This window comes from Cylas formicarius, unplaced genomic scaffold (assembly GCF_029955315.1).
Source record: "Cylas formicarius isolate icCylForm1 unplaced genomic scaffold, icCylForm1.1 PGA_scaffold_1__22_contigs__length_36826433, whole genome shotgun sequence".
Classification (NCBI taxonomy): Eukaryota; Metazoa; Arthropoda; class Insecta; order Coleoptera; family Brentidae; genus Cylas; species Cylas formicarius.
Genome location: NW_026844264.1, coordinates 24,742,585 through 24,759,192, shown reverse-complemented (window position 1 = coordinate 24,759,192; position 16,608 = coordinate 24,742,585). Strand labels below are relative to the sequence as shown.

The following is a 16,608-nucleotide window of genomic DNA, read 5'->3' as shown; positions in this document are numbered from 1 at the left end:
CTGGCGTAATTGACGTTCCCGTTGTGGCCGTCGCCCGCCTGTGGCGCTCGCAAGAAAAACTCATAGGGTTTCTTTTTTTTTAATTAAAATGAGACAATTTTATTCAAATATATTTCTGAATCCAATAAAGAAATATATGGCACTATCTCCATTACCCTTTGAATATAAAATTTTAGCACAACTACCATATATTTCTTCCATATAAAATGCGAGTGCACATCTGGTTGCCTCTTTTTGGGCAAAAAATATTCGTTTTCCAGCGTAAGGACCAAGTTTAATTCAAACAATGTGATTCGACAGGAAATGACGTTTTTCGAGAATGTCAAATTCGGAAAAATATATATTTTTAGATAAATATTCGAGGGTCGCCAAGCAAAAAAAGAATTTTCACCCGCGCCAGGAAAACATGTTTAATTCATCTTACTAATAAGAAAACATAGGTAGGTTTTGCAGTACAAAGACCAATTTTAACACAAAAGCAACAATGTGCTAAGATATCCTAGGAAATGACGGTTTTCGAGAGCATTCGGCAACGGATGGTCATAGAAATATGCAATTGTATTTAGTAAATCGGCCAAGAGAAAAAGAATATAATTTTCGAGTTTCTGAAACGTTCAGTAGCGGGCGTAATTGCACTCTTAATTTTTAAAACTTTTTTTATTTTTTTTTATATTCCCATTTTCAAATATTTGCTATTATCACTTATTTCTTTTCTAAATATTTGTGGTAGTCATTAACATGGTTAGTGCTACGTACACATCTTTCATGTCACTATGAGATTTAGGGCCTTGTCCTTGCTAATATACAGGCACTTTTGAAGCCCACATCAAAAAATGTTGAAGAGGAAGAGTTAATTTGCGCTTCGCTATAATAATAAGACCTTGCGGTGTTGAACAACCAACATGACTACAGTTTGTATTTCAGAGCAATGACCGCATCGCAGATATCGCAAAAAAGAAGATGAAAAACAGTATAATAGTAATATACAGTATAATAGTAATATTTAGATTAGAATAATATTTTGTTCTTTGGCAATAAAATAAATTGAAAAATAATAAAGTTGCATGCATCATTCCTTATTATAGTGCTCTTAGTAGCCATCTATTTTTTAGTTTTCATTTATTGTTTCCTGTTTTACCATAATATTAATATTATTATTGATTTACAGGGTATTTCACTTTTATTTCATCCAAAATTTTAATTACACAAGTTGTTTGTATTAAGTGTGGTCCAAAAAAATAGTTCTTATTATCGAGGGTATCTCAAAAGTAACTGACAATACCTAACTTCCTTATTTTGAATGGAACACCCGGTATATTACTTAATCTAAGAAACTTGATATTAAATATAGAAATACAAAAATGAAATAAACTGAGTGTTCAATTTAAAATAAGGAAGTTAGGAGCTGTGAGATATTTATGAAATAGCCTACACAATATCAACTATTTCCATTGTATGCAGCACATTTAAACAAACAACTTTTGTATTTAAAATTTGTTGATAAAATAAACTAATGGAGATATAAAAGAATCCCGCATGTGTAGTTTGAAAAAGCAAAATTATTTCATACGTCAAGCCTGGCAGCACTGTATTAGTGTTCTGTGATTGAGAGTTTGAGTGATCGGTGGTGGGTAGGAATGTTTTGTTTTCTTGGTAATAAGTAATTATTGAAAAGCAAATTTGGCTCTTGTTTTCTTTTTATTATACCCACATATAAGCTTACACTATGTAATCTACATAGAATAAAGAACTTTTGAAGGTAATTATGCGTGTTATGTGTTATTTAGGGTTTGTAGGGTTATGTTAGGGGTGTCTATTCCTTATAGATATTTCGATTTTGTGAATACTCCAATTTATAATGGCACTTACATTACCACGTCTAATTTTTTTACGTTTTTATTAAACCTTTTCCAATATCTTTGCTAGTTTATACTATGGAATTAAAAGCAACGATAACAAATTGAATCCCTAGACATCTGATTTGTTTACAAATGATGCAAAGTTTGTAAACATTGATTTATTTTATAGAGTGGGTTAAGTTTATCTTTGTACTTCTGTATACAGTAGAGTCCTTTTTGTTATTATTATTATATTATTTTTTAGTATCCGGTTTTGGACTCTAAATTTATCGTATATTTAATTAGTCCTATACAAATAAAGTTTTACGCAGCGTTTAGATAGTTTGTTTAATTTATCCATACAAACATTAGAGATTTGATAACGAAAGGAAAAAATTTAGTTTGATAACTGAAATTATGTGCAATTCAACTGGGAGGTTATCAGTTTCACCTAGTTGCATGTTAGCGCCTTTTTTGTAAGTAAATACAAAATCTTTAATTTTAGGGGTAATATAGGTAAAAAGTTTTCGGTTATCTTCAAAATACAATTAAAATTGGTCGAGGAATGTGTTATCTATGCAAGAATGCAAGCTGTACGGAACAAAGCATTAAACAAGGATATCACCTTCAACCGGACAAGTGCCCTTGTATCTGAGTTAGAAATATGGAAACACAGTAAATGGAGATTAGCCGAACCAGAAAGATAATAAAGTTTTATAAATATACATTATATACACATTCCATGTGCCATAGAAAGCCATAAACCAGTCAATAACTTTAATTAAAAATATTGTTTAATTATGAATGATACAAAAGCCCTTTTGGCGGGGCCTCACCCAAAACCATCCCATTTCGTGGGACTTAGAATGAAGAAAAAGGCCTACTGGGTGTTAAGGCATGCCAACTTACGCAAATGTGTGTGGGCTGTGGTTTTCTTTAGCCTCATATTGATCATAATATATTCGAAGCAGACCAAAACTTCTTATTTAACTAAGTAAGTGTTAGTTTTTATTTTGCACATTTTCTGATGTTTATTTTTGTAGGATATATAGAACGAATACTCGTCCAGAACCGAATATAAGATGTTCAGTGTTAAATGGCCCCAAGTTATTGCAAAATCACAATCACAAGACAGATGCCCAGTTAAAAAGTTACCCAAAAGTATTAGTTTTTATTGAGACTATGTATTCAAAGTTAGGGAAGGATATAGCCGAACTATTGGTGCACACTAGGATTAAGTAAGTTGCCTATATATTCTAATTTATAATTTTTAAATATTTATATATTTGTGCTGGAAAGTGCCAAATGGTGTAATAAACCGCTTTTTTGGGTTGTCACTTAATAATTTAACTCCTGAAACATCAATATTCACTTATATTTAATTTTTTTGTTCCATATTTACTCATTTTTAAGATAAAAGATAAAGATAAAATGCTGAAGATCTGCTAGTAGAGAAGGATGAAATAATGTTGACACAAGACATATTGATAATTAAAAACAACAGAGAAAAAATTTGATTAATTAATTCGCAATTTGCTTTTTACTTTTGAAAATTTCTTTAATTACTTGATAGGCTGTCCTAAAAGTGCTTAAGCTAAGACATATGGATGTTTCTATTCTATATCCCCATAATCTTTTTTTTAAATCTATTCTAATAAGAACTTTAAGTAGTTGTAACTTGATTGATTTAAATATATTGCCATATATAAAATGGTTGAGGCTAAGTTCGCGTTTTGACAGAGTACCTGAAATTATGGCATTTTTTACATAAAAGTTTTATTGTATTTATTTAGCCTGTCAGTTTGGTCTGTTTGTTTGTATATAGTCTGGTTTCCCTGTACGGCTGCTTATCCGCATGAATTTAGTCATTTTAAAGTTGCATTGATCGCTTTGTCTCACACTTTGTCAATATTGTGACTTGTGAAAATCTTAATAATCCGTTTTTTTGCAGATACAAAGTTGAGGTGACAGGTAAAAATTTGCCAGTCTTAACGAACCTAGATAAGGGACGATATGGCGTGATAGTATTCGAGAATTATAGTAAATATCTCCAAATGGATAATTGGAACCGGCAACTCCTCGATAAGTACTGTCGTGAATATTCAGTCGGGGTAATAGGATTCATATCGCCCGAAGAGGAAACTTATACCGAGTACCAATTAAAGGGATTTCCGTTGTTCATTAATACCAACGTGAAACTCAAAGATGCTGCTTTGAATAGCGCGTCACAAATACTGAGATTAACCAGGGCGGGGGAAACTGTGTGGGGAGACTTGCCGGGAAATGACTGGACTGTATTTCAGGCTAATCATTCGACGTATGAGCCGCTTGAGTGGGCCCATAAGCATGATTTTATACAAGTGAATAATAGTTGAGTATTTGGGTGTTCTAAATCAAAAAAATGTATATATATTTTTGTTGAAATAAGTGGTGTACTACCTTAGTGTTTCTTGTGAAATTTTTTTTTGGAAATGTGTGAAAAATAAATAGAATTATATAAGAAGATATATTTATAAGAAAACTGACTTTAAGGCATTTTTTAGGTAAGGTTAGAATGCCTCTTCCGACTGTTATTCAGGATCATGGTCTGTATGACAACATTCAAAGGGTAATATTCGGTTCAGGTTTGAAATTCTGGCTGCACCGGCTTCTGTTTCTTGACAGCTTAAGTTATTTGAGTCACGGTCAGCTCAGTTTGTCTCTGGATCGTATGATTTTGGTCGATATAGACGACATCTTTGTGGGGGAAGTGGGGACTCGTCTCCGACCAGAAGACGTCGAGGCTTTAGTCAATACTCAAGACCGACTGACTAGTATGGTGCCTGGTTTTAAGTTTAACTTGGGATTCTCAGGCAAATATTACCATCACGGCAACGATGAGGAGGACAAGGGTGACAATCTTATTTTGCAACATGTGAATAAGTTTATGTGGTTTTCTCACATGTGGAATCATCAACAGCCACATTTGTACGATAATTTAACCGTTTTGATTGAGGATATGAATTTGAATAAAAACTTTGCTAAGAGTAAAGGTGAGATTCAATTTTTTATTTCTGATATAATGGCGTTTAGTGCAAACCAAGTTCAAGACTTTAACAAAATCCATTGGAGGGAAACTTAAGTTGTTTTAATTATATTTTATATTGTTTTTATGGTAAAGCTACAGGTTGTACCTTAAAATAACAACCAAGATAGGAAAAAAACTGTAAAAAAACAAATTATTAGATATAAGATAACATAAGATGTTCGCAAAAGTATCGAAAATGGGACAGCTTGTACATGTTAATTTAACAACCTCCTACACACGATACGCTAACGTTACACTGGAAGTTGCAAACTGACTATGTGAACGGTCGGAATTCATCGCGAAGGCTCAAAATTGTGCACTTGTGGTCACAAGGCAACTTACTTATCTTATTATCTTTTGGCGAATTTTAAAGTAAAAGAAATCAAAATAAGAAATATATTAATAAAGTTTAGAAATTTTAGGGATTCCTGTAGACTCTGGTTACTCAATTGCTCCGCATCACTCGGGGGTATACCCTGTTCACGATATGCTTTATACCGCTTGGAAGAAAGTATGGAATGTCAGAGTTACCTCCACGGAGGAATATCCACATTTGAGACCTGCGAGGTAAACTTAGATTTGCTGGTTTTTTCATTTAATTATTGTCTGTTTTTGACTAAAGGTTGTTAGGTTTGTTTTTTTTACAGTTGCCCTGTTTTCATTGCAGATTAAGAAGGGGTTTCATACACCGAAACATTATGGTGCTTCCCCGACAGACCTGCGGTCTGTTCACCCACACGATGCTCATCGATAGGTACCCTGGAGGTAGAAGTAAACTGGATGAGTCGATTCAGGGAGGAGAGCTTTTCCAAACAATCGTTTACAATCCCGTGAGTTTGTTTTCTTTTTTTTTTTTTTGTTGACTTGCAAAATTTTGGTTATTGTATAGGCTTTTTTGCTGTTCATAATATTTGAATTGTTTCTAAAATTACACACATTCTTGACATCAGCGAGCTGTTATGTGTCAAAAGTACATATCTGGAAAATTAGGCTTGCTGATTTTTTTTTTGTTATATTTAAAGAAATTCCGTGTAATTCTTGATAACGCACAGTAAGGTCGTAATTCAGATTCGAAATTGGTAGATCTTATCAAATTGACATACGCATATATCAATAATCTGCAGGTATCCTATTTAACATGCATATAGAGTTATAAGAAATAATGATTTTTTTTGACAACTTTAAAAGGATTAATATCAATTTAAGGAAACTATAATTCCAAAAAGGTAACACAACGGGATATTGTTATATGTTTCATTGAGAACTATACAGAAATCGCCAATTTTTGCCGTTTCAGTATTATAACTCTGCTTTGCTTTTGCTTTTAATTGACTCAATTATCGTTTGACCCTTTCGAGTGTTCATCAGTTTGGTTTAGATCACATTCGTTATGTTAGTATAATGTAAATTTTAACATTTTTGCTGGTAATGGTTTTCTTATAATAGGTAGTACTTGTAGGACAGCTCATATTTACGATACGTTCGTTGCCGTTTTCCGATTAAGGCATGCAAAAGTTTGGTAACTTCAGGAACGCATATGTTGTAACTTTTTTGTAGATAAATATTTTCATGACTCATATGTCAAATTACGGCAACGACAGATTAGGCCTATACACATTCGAGTCCGTCGTTAAATTTATTCAATGTTGGACGAATATAAGGCTGTCATCCGCGCCACCCCTTCAGTTGGCGGAGAACTACTTCAAATTGTATCCCGGCGAGTCGGATCCAGTTTGGGGGGTGAGAGCCGTTTATTTAGCGTCACGAAGATCGATCGGCTAATTCCGGATTGCGTTGCAGAATCCTTGCGACGATCAAAGGCACCAGAAAATTTGGTCTAGGAACAAATCGTGCGACTCGTTGCCTAAATTTTTAGTAATCGGGCCCCAAAAAACAGGCACCACCGCCCTGTACACGTTTTTGTCTCTACATCCGGCGGTGGCGAGTAATCTGCCCAGTCCGACGACGTTCGAGGAGATTCAGTTTTTCAACGCGCACAATTATCTGCGCGGTCTTGACTGGTATATGGGTTTCTTTCCCGGAGACGCCAACTCGTCTGTACGGTATTATTTTGAGAAGAGCGCCACCTATTTCGACGGCGAGCTAGTCCCAAAACGGGTACACGCGCTATTGCCCCGCGCGAAGCTAGTAACGATTTTGATATCGCCTGCGAAAAGAGCGTATTCGTGGTACCAACATACAAAAGCGCACGGCGATACCGTCGCCAACAATTACAATTTTCATCAGGTGATAACAGCCAGCGATATCGCGCCGAAGCCGTTAAGGGATTTGAGGAACAGGTAGGTGGTATATTTATAGGGTTCGATTCCGTGCATGCCTGTAAGTTTATCTCAACCTTTAGAGGGTCGTTGGTGTTCCGCGCACAGCTGAAATTGTGAAAATTGCTATCCAAATATTTAGAAACCACATCTACCTATTACCTACTTCAAAATTTATGACAATTTGCCGACCGCGATAAAGCGATAAAGATAAGAGATATGAGCTATTTTTTTGTAATTGTTCCAAAGTGTTATGAAGTGAAAGGGATATTATATATAGAAGGTGAATAAAAAAACATCGCTATGTATTTGTATAGTATTTCTACAAATGCCTAATTAAGGGGTGCTTTCACTGCTGTTTCCAAATTGTAGAATTCATGGGTGCCCACAAATGATTATTTAGACTACCATTGTTGTTACCATATTAAGTTTTGTGACGTTAATAGCTTTTATTAAATTTTATTTACATTTTTACAAAAACGGTAGACTTAAACATAAGATGTGTGTTCACTACATTATAATTGTAGTGAACATTTGAGAAAAATAAAAAAATGCCAAACCTACAATACAGAAATTATTCAAGAAAACAATACAAGTATTTTCACGTCAAGTAAATGTAGAATATTTACACCAAAAATATATTGCACTGACAAATATTCCTACTAAGAAATACTATTTTCAAAAAATGTTTGTTTAATTTAAAATTAAAACGAAGAAATTTAATACAAGGCAATATTTTACTTGTTAGTGACTTTTCCAAGTAAAATAACAAAAAACAGGAAAATAAGCTTCGATTTAAAAAAATGCGCACACAATATTTTGTCAGCCATATTTTGGCGCTTCCATATTCAGATGCCTAAATCCAGGAAAATACGCTCAACACTTGGAGAGATGGATGACTTATTTCTCGCCTCAAGTCGATCCACATAGCGACATCGCTATTTATTTGTATAGTATTTTTCCAAATGCCTAATTAAGGACTGCTTCACCGAAGTGTAGTGTATCCCAAACTGGTTGTCACTTATAGGTCATTTTGAGAACCATTCAAAATGCACAGTTCTAATTTTATGAGAAATTTAATAGCGCAACTCATACTTCAATTAATAGGTCCGCATAATTAATTGTTTAGGCTACCATTGTAGTAACGATGTTGAGTTTTGTGACATTAAAACCTTTTATTAATTGTTATTTTCACTTTAACAAAAACGGTGGACTTAAACATAATGTGTTCACTACATTATAGTTTTGGTGAACATTTGAGAAAAAAAAGACAAGTCTGCAATGCAAAAAAGACAATATTATACAAGGAAACAATACAGGTATTTTCAGGTCAAGTAAGTAAAGAATAAATATTAACACCAAAAATATATTGCACTGACAAACATTCCTACTAAGAAATATTATGGCAAAAAATGTTTGTTTAATTTAAAATTAAAACGAATAATTGTTGTTAAAAAGAATTATATTTATATTTAATATTTTAACTTATTATTGACTTTTCCGACTGAAATAACCAAAAGCATAGGGAAATAAGCTTCAGTTCAAAAAATGCGAGCAATATACTTTGTCAGCCATATATTGGCGTTTCCATTTTTAGATGTCTAAATCCTGGAAAATACGCTCAACACTTGGAGAGATGGATGACTTATTTTTCGCCTCAGTCGATCCACATAATCGACGGCGAAGAACTGAAATCAAATCCGGTCGAGGTAATGAGTGAGATTCAGAAATTTTTAAAGATTACCCCTTTCTTCAATTACACCGAGCATTTGAGGTAGGTTTACCTCTCCTAGTAGATCCCAACCATTCGGAACTTGTTTATCAGGTTTGATCCTAGAAAGGGTTTCTACTGTCAAGTGGTGAAAGGCGACAGCACGAAATGCCTTGGGCGAAGTAAAGGCCGACAGTATCCTCCCATGGAAGAGAAGTCTTTAAAATATTTGCAGCGCTACTACCTCAGCCACAATACTGCCCTGGTGAAATTGTTCAAGAAGAATGGAATTCGCAACATACCCAACTGGTTAAAGGACGATTTGTCTGATAAAACAGACAATTAAATACCAGTTGTCGGCCGTAGGTGCATTAAATTAATTTGTTTAGATAGAAATAAAGCACCAAAGAAGAACGACATTTCAATAAAAAATATCGATTTTTCGACATCCAAATTTTTTTACGCTTAAATTGAATATGTTTATTTAGTACAACCGGCGAATTTTATTTCTTCTTTGCTTATTTATTTGTTCTGTTACCTTGTCCTCATGCCGTTTCTTATAAATGATTTTGTTCAGCGGGTGGATTCAACATTACATTACATCAATGTTTTGTTGCTTTTAGTTTATTGATTAAGATTTAAAAAAACTCAATAATTTTAGTACATTTTTGGTGGTTTATTTTGACATAGTAATTAATAGTTTTCTTGAAAGAAAGTTTTTTAGAATTCATATAATTCAGTATTTTTTGAATGTTTTGTTATTTTATTTTAGAAATGAGGTTTTTGGTGAAATCCCAAACATTATGTAAATATATTTATTAATTTTAATGTACATATTTTCTTTTTAACTTGCAAAGTAACTTATGTATGTTATAATTTTAATATTGTTTTTACATATCATAACTGCAATATTAATTCGACTGTTTTTATTCGGTATAAATAATGCAATAAGATTATTTCAATTAAATCAAAAGGTTAACCAAATAATAATGATAGGTCGTGCAGCTTTAATAATCTTATTTTATCTCAATATATGATAACTTGATTTATATAAAGTAATTGTGTGTAAAATGAAATCAATATACTGTTTATAAAAAAATCAATAGTTCAGGAGATCACATTTGCATTGCCACTTTTAACGCTTATTCAATCCATCAGCGTCTTAAGAATTGTTTTAATTTCCCTTTCCATTAAAAAAAATGGCGTCAGTTGGGACTGAAGCGAATTCTAAAATATCTACAAATTCACCTAATAAAGTAGTAAATAATTTATATTATAAAAAAATTTCAACTGGGCCCAATGGGTCCTGAGTTAAAAAAAAACAATTCGCTGTTGCATTAAAAGAGTCAGTATCGTTAAAAAAACAACAGATATCGATTGTATATTACATTTACAACCACAATTACTAGAATTTTGATGTTGACAACAGTTAGCGAAAGGCGCGCCCAGAACCATGTAATAGCCCTATTCTTAGAAATGACGTCACCGGGTTTTGGACAAAAATATTTTTTATCTCTCTTAGAACTCATTAATTCCTTCTTTTGCTTTCTCGTACATAAACTAGCTCCACATACCTACAAGCTGTAAAAAACAATAGAGCTCCGAGAGAGAGAAATAAACAATTTGGTTAGCGATGACATCACTGTACTCTTTTCAAATAACAATTGTGGTTGTAGAGTCGGTATTATATTGATTTTAAACTCACATCACTCGGCGACGAATAAGATGGCAAAGTAAATGTGAAATTTATTCTAAAATTCACTTTGGAATATAGGCGGAAAAAGTTTTGTTCTTGAAATTTTCAAAAATTTTCTGGATATTTGCGGAAATATCCGGAATATTGTTAGTTATAGGACGAACAACCCCATAGCGGTTACCGTTTACCAAATCCCCCTATGCTCTGTAGATTCTTACTATGACCATAAAGTACGTCTCAGATGTGACCATTTATTTCGACCGCATTCAAAAATAAATATTTGTATTGTGTCAATCAAGGTCTTAAAATAAGAGCTACAGTTTGATGGATCCCTCTGAGTTTCTTGCGCAATAGGTGTAGTAGTAAGGGAGATACAAAATTATGGGGATGTCTGCGACGGCCTCATATTCTAAAAAAGGGTCCTATATTTTGTGTTATATAAACCAATTTGTAGAATAAGACTAAAATACCTAATCTCGAATTGGCTATCCACTCTAGGGAATCTTGAGAGTACTGTGAATTTTGACAGATCTTTGCGATATTAAAAGAAGGAAACTGGTTTTCGTGGATATTTTTATTTGAAATTCATTGTGCACAACTTTGGTCGTTGAGTTGAAGACGTCCTAGAGGGGACAGCGAATTTGAATGCACTGTACATTGGTAATGCTTAAATAATAATTGCATCGGATGCGTTCTAAATGCGATATCTACCAACCTACACAATGTTGAACTTTAAATCTCCATTAGAAAATGACTATACTTTTATATTATTCACCGTGTATCGCCCAGATACTCGATCAAGATTTCCTGATAATTTGGCTTTCACTTTTATTTTTGGTTAGTTTAATGCAGGTGCCACTTGTACCATGTTTTTGAGGAATTGTTATATGTTGACTGAATTAGGTTAATGCGTCCTAGCGTCCCTGTCATATTTGACATTTGAGCTGTCTAATTTACTAATTAACACGGACTTGAAAAAAATCCCAAATACTAAAGCGAAAGACAAAAATCAACGCAAAATAAGTCTTTTTCACTATGTAGCCCTACTCTATTTGTGCTTTGCGGCAATTATGACGGTTCGAGTTAATTTGATCGCAACAAGTTCCAATTATTGTAAAGGTTGAATGATTTTGTTGCCATTAGTAAGAGCTTTTGATGTTTTAACATTTATGGTGTTTTAACAATTTAAAATCCTAGATGTACAAATAGTAAATTATGATTAGTTGTCAACCATTGATAGAAACGCAACTTTACATATCGTAATTCTCGTCATGATTTGGTGAATGTGTACTAAATTGATGTTTTTAGTAGTTTCACTGTTTTGTGCCATTGGATGGAACATCGTGGACAATCAACTCCCCAAATATTGTACAGGGATAACAACATTTCATTGACAATAATAAATAACAAGGTTCATATTAGGTTGAGGTTTGTCAGATACGTACATCAAAAGATTAGTTCAGATATTCCATTCATAATCTTCAGAATCTAACCTAAAAACGAACTTCCATGCTGACATTTCTTATATTATTATTGTTTCTTTTTTGAAGCAATGTATATAACATTAATAAAAATAAAAAATAACTTTTTTTATTGAGTCTGAGAATCCACTAAATATATTTTTGAAGAGTTACAAAAAAATTAAAATTAATTTTCTCTGTAAGTAGCCTAAACCAAAACTAATTAAAAAAATCGTTTGTAATCAGATAGAGCTTAAAATTATGAATAATCAGTATAGTATCTTAAAATTCGCTGGAAAATATGCCGCTGTTTTAAAATAAAGTAAAATATTATTTGTGCGGTTAACTTGAATTTTATGGTACCTTTGAAAAGGACAGTTTTGAAAGCTGTTTCTTTGACACATCAGACCGTGAGGAAACATGATGTTTCTTATTTTAAAAATATAACATTTTGTAACAATTGCTAAATGTTTAAAAAACACATTCACAAAAAATGTAACGCTTCTGCAAAATATATGTGAAAACTGGACAATTTTTGGCACCTGGGACCGCCGCGCAAAAAAAAAGAACAAAAAAGTTGGTGCCATTATCGCGATTTGACTCGTCTTTCATTTTGTTTTTCGCGACTCTTGGATATTTATTATGCTCATACTGAATATTACGGAGTTTATTTCCGTAGATTTTCCTTAAGAGAGGGGAAACACGATTCGTCGCGTTGGTGTATAGAATATATAAATAAAATAGACTTTGACAGAAGTCGCTGTTGTTAGTCTCTTTGATATGTTTTACTTCTGGTGAGATAGTTCTTTACAAAGTACAATTAGGGATTTAATATCAATACTTCAAAATTTGTGCATTGATACATGCTAGGTCAATGGTAGGATGGAGGCAGAGTATGATGAAAGGATCAAACCTGCAGGCTCCTAGTCAAATGAGAAATAAGTCATAAATGTAAGAACTGAAATAGCAGTCTTTGTAGAACAGTTTAGCTGTACCCCGCTAGGCAATTAATGAGCATTTAAATTAAATTTAAATTTTAAAAAGGTTGCTAAATACCCTTGAGTTCCAAATTAAAACATTAGAATTATGTGAATTCTTTATCTCCACCAGATTTCAATAAAAAAGAAGCAAATAAAACACTTTTTATTCAACAAAATATAAATATATAATTTTAATATAAATCACTCTTTAATTGTCAAGAATAAAAATTTTGGCACTTCCATCATCAGATGAAGTCAAAATTTTATTTGCATTGTTAAATACCGATATACTTAAAATATCTGACCTATGTCCGGTCAGGGTCTGCACCAGAGTCCCACTTTTGGGGTTGCATATATAAATATCTCCATCAGTGGTGCCAATAATTGCATTTCCCAAGTGGCTCCATCTTAAAACAGTTACAGCGCAGTCAATTTTAGCCTGATGCCTAATTGTATATTTTCCAAGTTGCCATACACATAACTGTCCTGACAAGGATCCCGTTATGATAATGTCAGAGTCTTTACTAAACAGAGCAGCTTCAATTTCAATTTGCCCATCCAACATAACAGTCCCCATGGTTTTTCCATCACTTGCTCTAATAATTTTACCACTGGGTATGACTACAATCAAAGAGTCATCACAATTAATCTCTATATTATTAACTGTTGCATTGTCACTGTTGGTCCACATAATATTTCCCTCCTTTAAAGCCCACATTTTAACATGCCCATTTCCATAACTAGTCAACAAATGTTTGCCTCCAGCTAGCACCTTGCCACTAGTGCACGGGCAAAAACCAGGTGATGGCAGCACTTTGCAATTTTTTGATGGTATTTCCCAGATGTAAATGTTGCCAGTTTGGCAACCGCACATTATAACGTTAATCAAAGGATGCCACATTAGCCATTCCATATCATCAGCTTCTAAACACCATGCGAGCTTTTTTTCTTTAACATTCCAAATCTGGATCATGCCCGCCATGTCTCCGGTCGCTAGGTATTTATTATTTAAGTTAAATGCCACTTCGGTCACGGAATCTTTATGACCCTTGCAGTCAAATAAAATATCTCCAGAATCTGTGTTCCACACAAAGGCAATGTCGTCTTCTCCTCCAGTAACTGCTAATACGTCGTCTTTACTTACGTCGGTGGCGAAAACCGATTTTTGATGATTTGCAAAAGTTAACAGAGACATGTCTTTAATTTCAATTTCAGTCTCCGTTTGGCGTGTTTCCGGGTCCTCTTCCATTTCGAAATGATCATCTTCGTCGTCCGAATATATGATTTCAATGTCTTCTAATTCTTCTAAATCGTCCATTTTTGTAAAAGAAAAAATTTGTAGAAAAAATCTAACAATTTTTTTAAAAAGAATAAATGCATGCAATGTTTTGGTTAGTTCGAGTTCGCCATCTTCTTTATTCTTTACTCAGCCTTTATAAAGTCGATATTTTCTTCTGTAGATGTAATAGTTACTAGGAATGACGAACCGGCGTATTTGTCAATTTTTTGTATCAAAATCAACCTTAATAAGAATAAAAAGTTGAATATTTTTTATGTATTTTCAATCCGTTTTACATTTATTTTTAATTAAATTAAATTTATTTTTGGTATTGAACAGGAAATTTCTTTGACTGTTAATGAAAATCAGAAAACTAAAGTCAACATGCACTGATCAAAAAACCATTTTAATTGAAGCAATAATTTACCCATGACACAATTGAAATGGCTCTTAAATTTGCGAATTTATTAGTAACACATCTTATTTTTATTTTATTTGGGGGTAGTAACACTGTGAATTTTCTGTTATGTAGGTAGGCTATTGTATATCCTAGAACTCGCTTCTTCCACTGCTTTGACTATCCGCCGGCAAAGAATGTCGTCTAACCAAATAATGATTAAACTAAAATTACGTTCGCGGTTAGTTTCCCGCTTACCTTGGCATAACATGTTGAACTTAAGATTTGTTATGTTGCATTTAAAAATTTCTATGTTGCACATTGCGACTGATAAACGATTGAGTTCATCGCTGGGTACGCTTTTAATTTCATATCCCAACGCTTCCAGGGCTTCTGGCAAAGAATTGAAACTGCGAATATGCAAATCAAAATTGTCCCTTTATACATACTTAATAAACCGAAAATTTTTTGTATTCGGTGCTGAATGATACCGCCTGCGGAATAAGGTCCGTATTTTACAACTACTTGGGGCATATTTTTCTTCTAAATAATATCTGCTACAGGTATTACAATTTTTTTCATCATAATTTGACTTTTTACAAAATTTATTGTGATTCTTGTTAAAAACAATATGTCAGTTGTCAATATGAACATCAATATTTATATCAATGCTCAGAGACAAAAAAATGTCACCCTTTCATCTGTCAATCCGTCCACGAAGTCTATTGGCGAGATTTCAAATCTTGAGGCAAATGACCTTGAGGCATTCAATAACCAAAAAGGTCGCTGACAGATCGTTAATAAGTTTGGATGTGGCATTTTTGCGGCAGTATTCTCTCAAAATATCCCTAGATCTCGTTAAATGGTTAAATGGTTTGGGACGAGTTAAGTGTGTGAAAATCGCTGTTTTGAAAGAAGATGGCGCAAAGTGCAGGTGAACGGGACAAATGTAGAGGCATTCGCGATTTGAATGATTGAGATTTCAAATCCCACGCATGCGCGTATTGAATCTACATTCTCAAAATTCGATTCATGGTTGCTTCATATGTTGATACACCTTTATAGAGTTTGACATACTCATCATCCACGATTTTATTATGGTTTGATTTTTGTTGTTGTTATATTCCTTTCGCGAACATTAAGACAAAATAACAAACACTTTTCAATAGTTTTAATATTATAATTAGGTATAAACGATACACAAAAATTAAAAACGTAATATGGCAAAATTGCAAAATTTACTTATAAATACTCTTTAACAAATGTTTTATTGCACCTATCACTAATTTTTCACCAAAACAGGCAAAAATGCAAAAAGTGAAAACTTAAAACATTACATCCCTTAAAACTAGCGAGTATTAGGAACAAACAATAAAATCTATATAAGCTGCATAAAAAAACTTAATGGTAGATAGACGTAATAATGACAATAAGTTAACGTAAAAGAAATGCAAATATTTAATAATATACAAATAATTGTATTCAAAAAAAGGTATACCTTCAGTACATGATTATTCTAAATGGGGTCGACCAGTGACAAAATGATTTTGAACTGACTACCCCGTTAAAATGAGTATTTCCTATTTTCAAAAATTATCTCAGGCGTGGACTCTACCCAAATAGAGGCGGCGATGATCTACATATGCTATAAATTTACGGGATTACATTAATACATAACGCACGTTCACCTTTACTAGGGACGAATGCTAGGAACTCTGGTCAGCTAAGGTCTCGTCAAGACGTGCTGGTTTGTTTTTTTCTTGATTCATAAATTTCACATTCTATTCTTTTTTTTTTTTGAAGGCACCCGATTCCCCAACAATATTACCACCATGCCTATTTACAATGACGTATATTTACAATAGCTCTGAGGGCGTTGATATCCAAAAACGAGATATTGG

The 16,608-nt window shown here is 33.2% G+C and overlaps 3 protein-coding genes across 4 annotated transcripts; 1 reads left to right on the top strand and 2 right to left on the bottom strand.

The window, feature by feature from the left end:
- The first annotated feature begins 1,616 nt into the window (after positions 1–1,616).
- LOC132697490 (bifunctional heparan sulfate N-deacetylase/N-sulfotransferase) lies at positions 1,617–9,590 on the top strand. 2 transcript variants are annotated; one of them, XM_060663064.1, is made up of 11 exons: positions 1,617–1,759; positions 2,344–2,832; positions 2,882–3,076; positions 3,790–4,208; positions 4,382–4,870; positions 5,319–5,472; positions 5,573–5,735; positions 6,463–6,645; positions 6,706–7,205; positions 8,782–8,958; positions 9,022–9,590. In XM_060663064.1, exons 2-11 carry the CDS (start codon positions 2,639–2,641, stop codon positions 9,239–9,241), a joined length of 2,694 nt encoding a protein of 897 aa, XP_060519047.1. In that variant the 5' UTR covers positions 1,617–1,759; positions 2,344–2,638; the 3' UTR covers positions 9,242–9,590. The 2 variants fall into 2 exon arrangements, with proteins under 2 accessions (XP_060519047.1, XP_060519046.1); XM_060663063.1 differs by having other exon boundaries at positions 5,328–5,472; positions 9,010–9,586.
- A 3,529-nt stretch (positions 9,591–13,119) lies between these two features.
- LOC132697493 (angio-associated migratory cell protein) lies at positions 13,120–14,546 on the bottom strand. Its single transcript, XM_060663070.1, has one exon. The coding sequence runs from the start codon at positions 14,347–14,349 to the stop codon at positions 13,240–13,242; it is 1,110 nt and encodes a 369-aa protein (XP_060519053.1). The 5' UTR covers positions 14,350–14,546; the 3' UTR covers positions 13,120–13,239.
- Positions 14,547–14,712: 166 nt separating this feature from the next.
- LOC132697299 (UPF0728 protein C10orf53 homolog) lies at positions 14,713–15,329 on the bottom strand. Its single transcript, XM_060662670.1, has 3 exons — positions 15,157–15,329; positions 14,966–15,100; positions 14,713–14,911 (listed from the first exon to the last, which is right to left on the bottom strand). Exons 1-3 carry the CDS (start codon positions 15,239–15,241, stop codon positions 14,835–14,837), a joined length of 297 nt encoding a protein of 98 aa, XP_060518653.1. The 5' UTR covers positions 15,242–15,329; the 3' UTR covers positions 14,713–14,834.
- Positions 15,330–16,608: the final 1,279 nt, after the last annotated feature.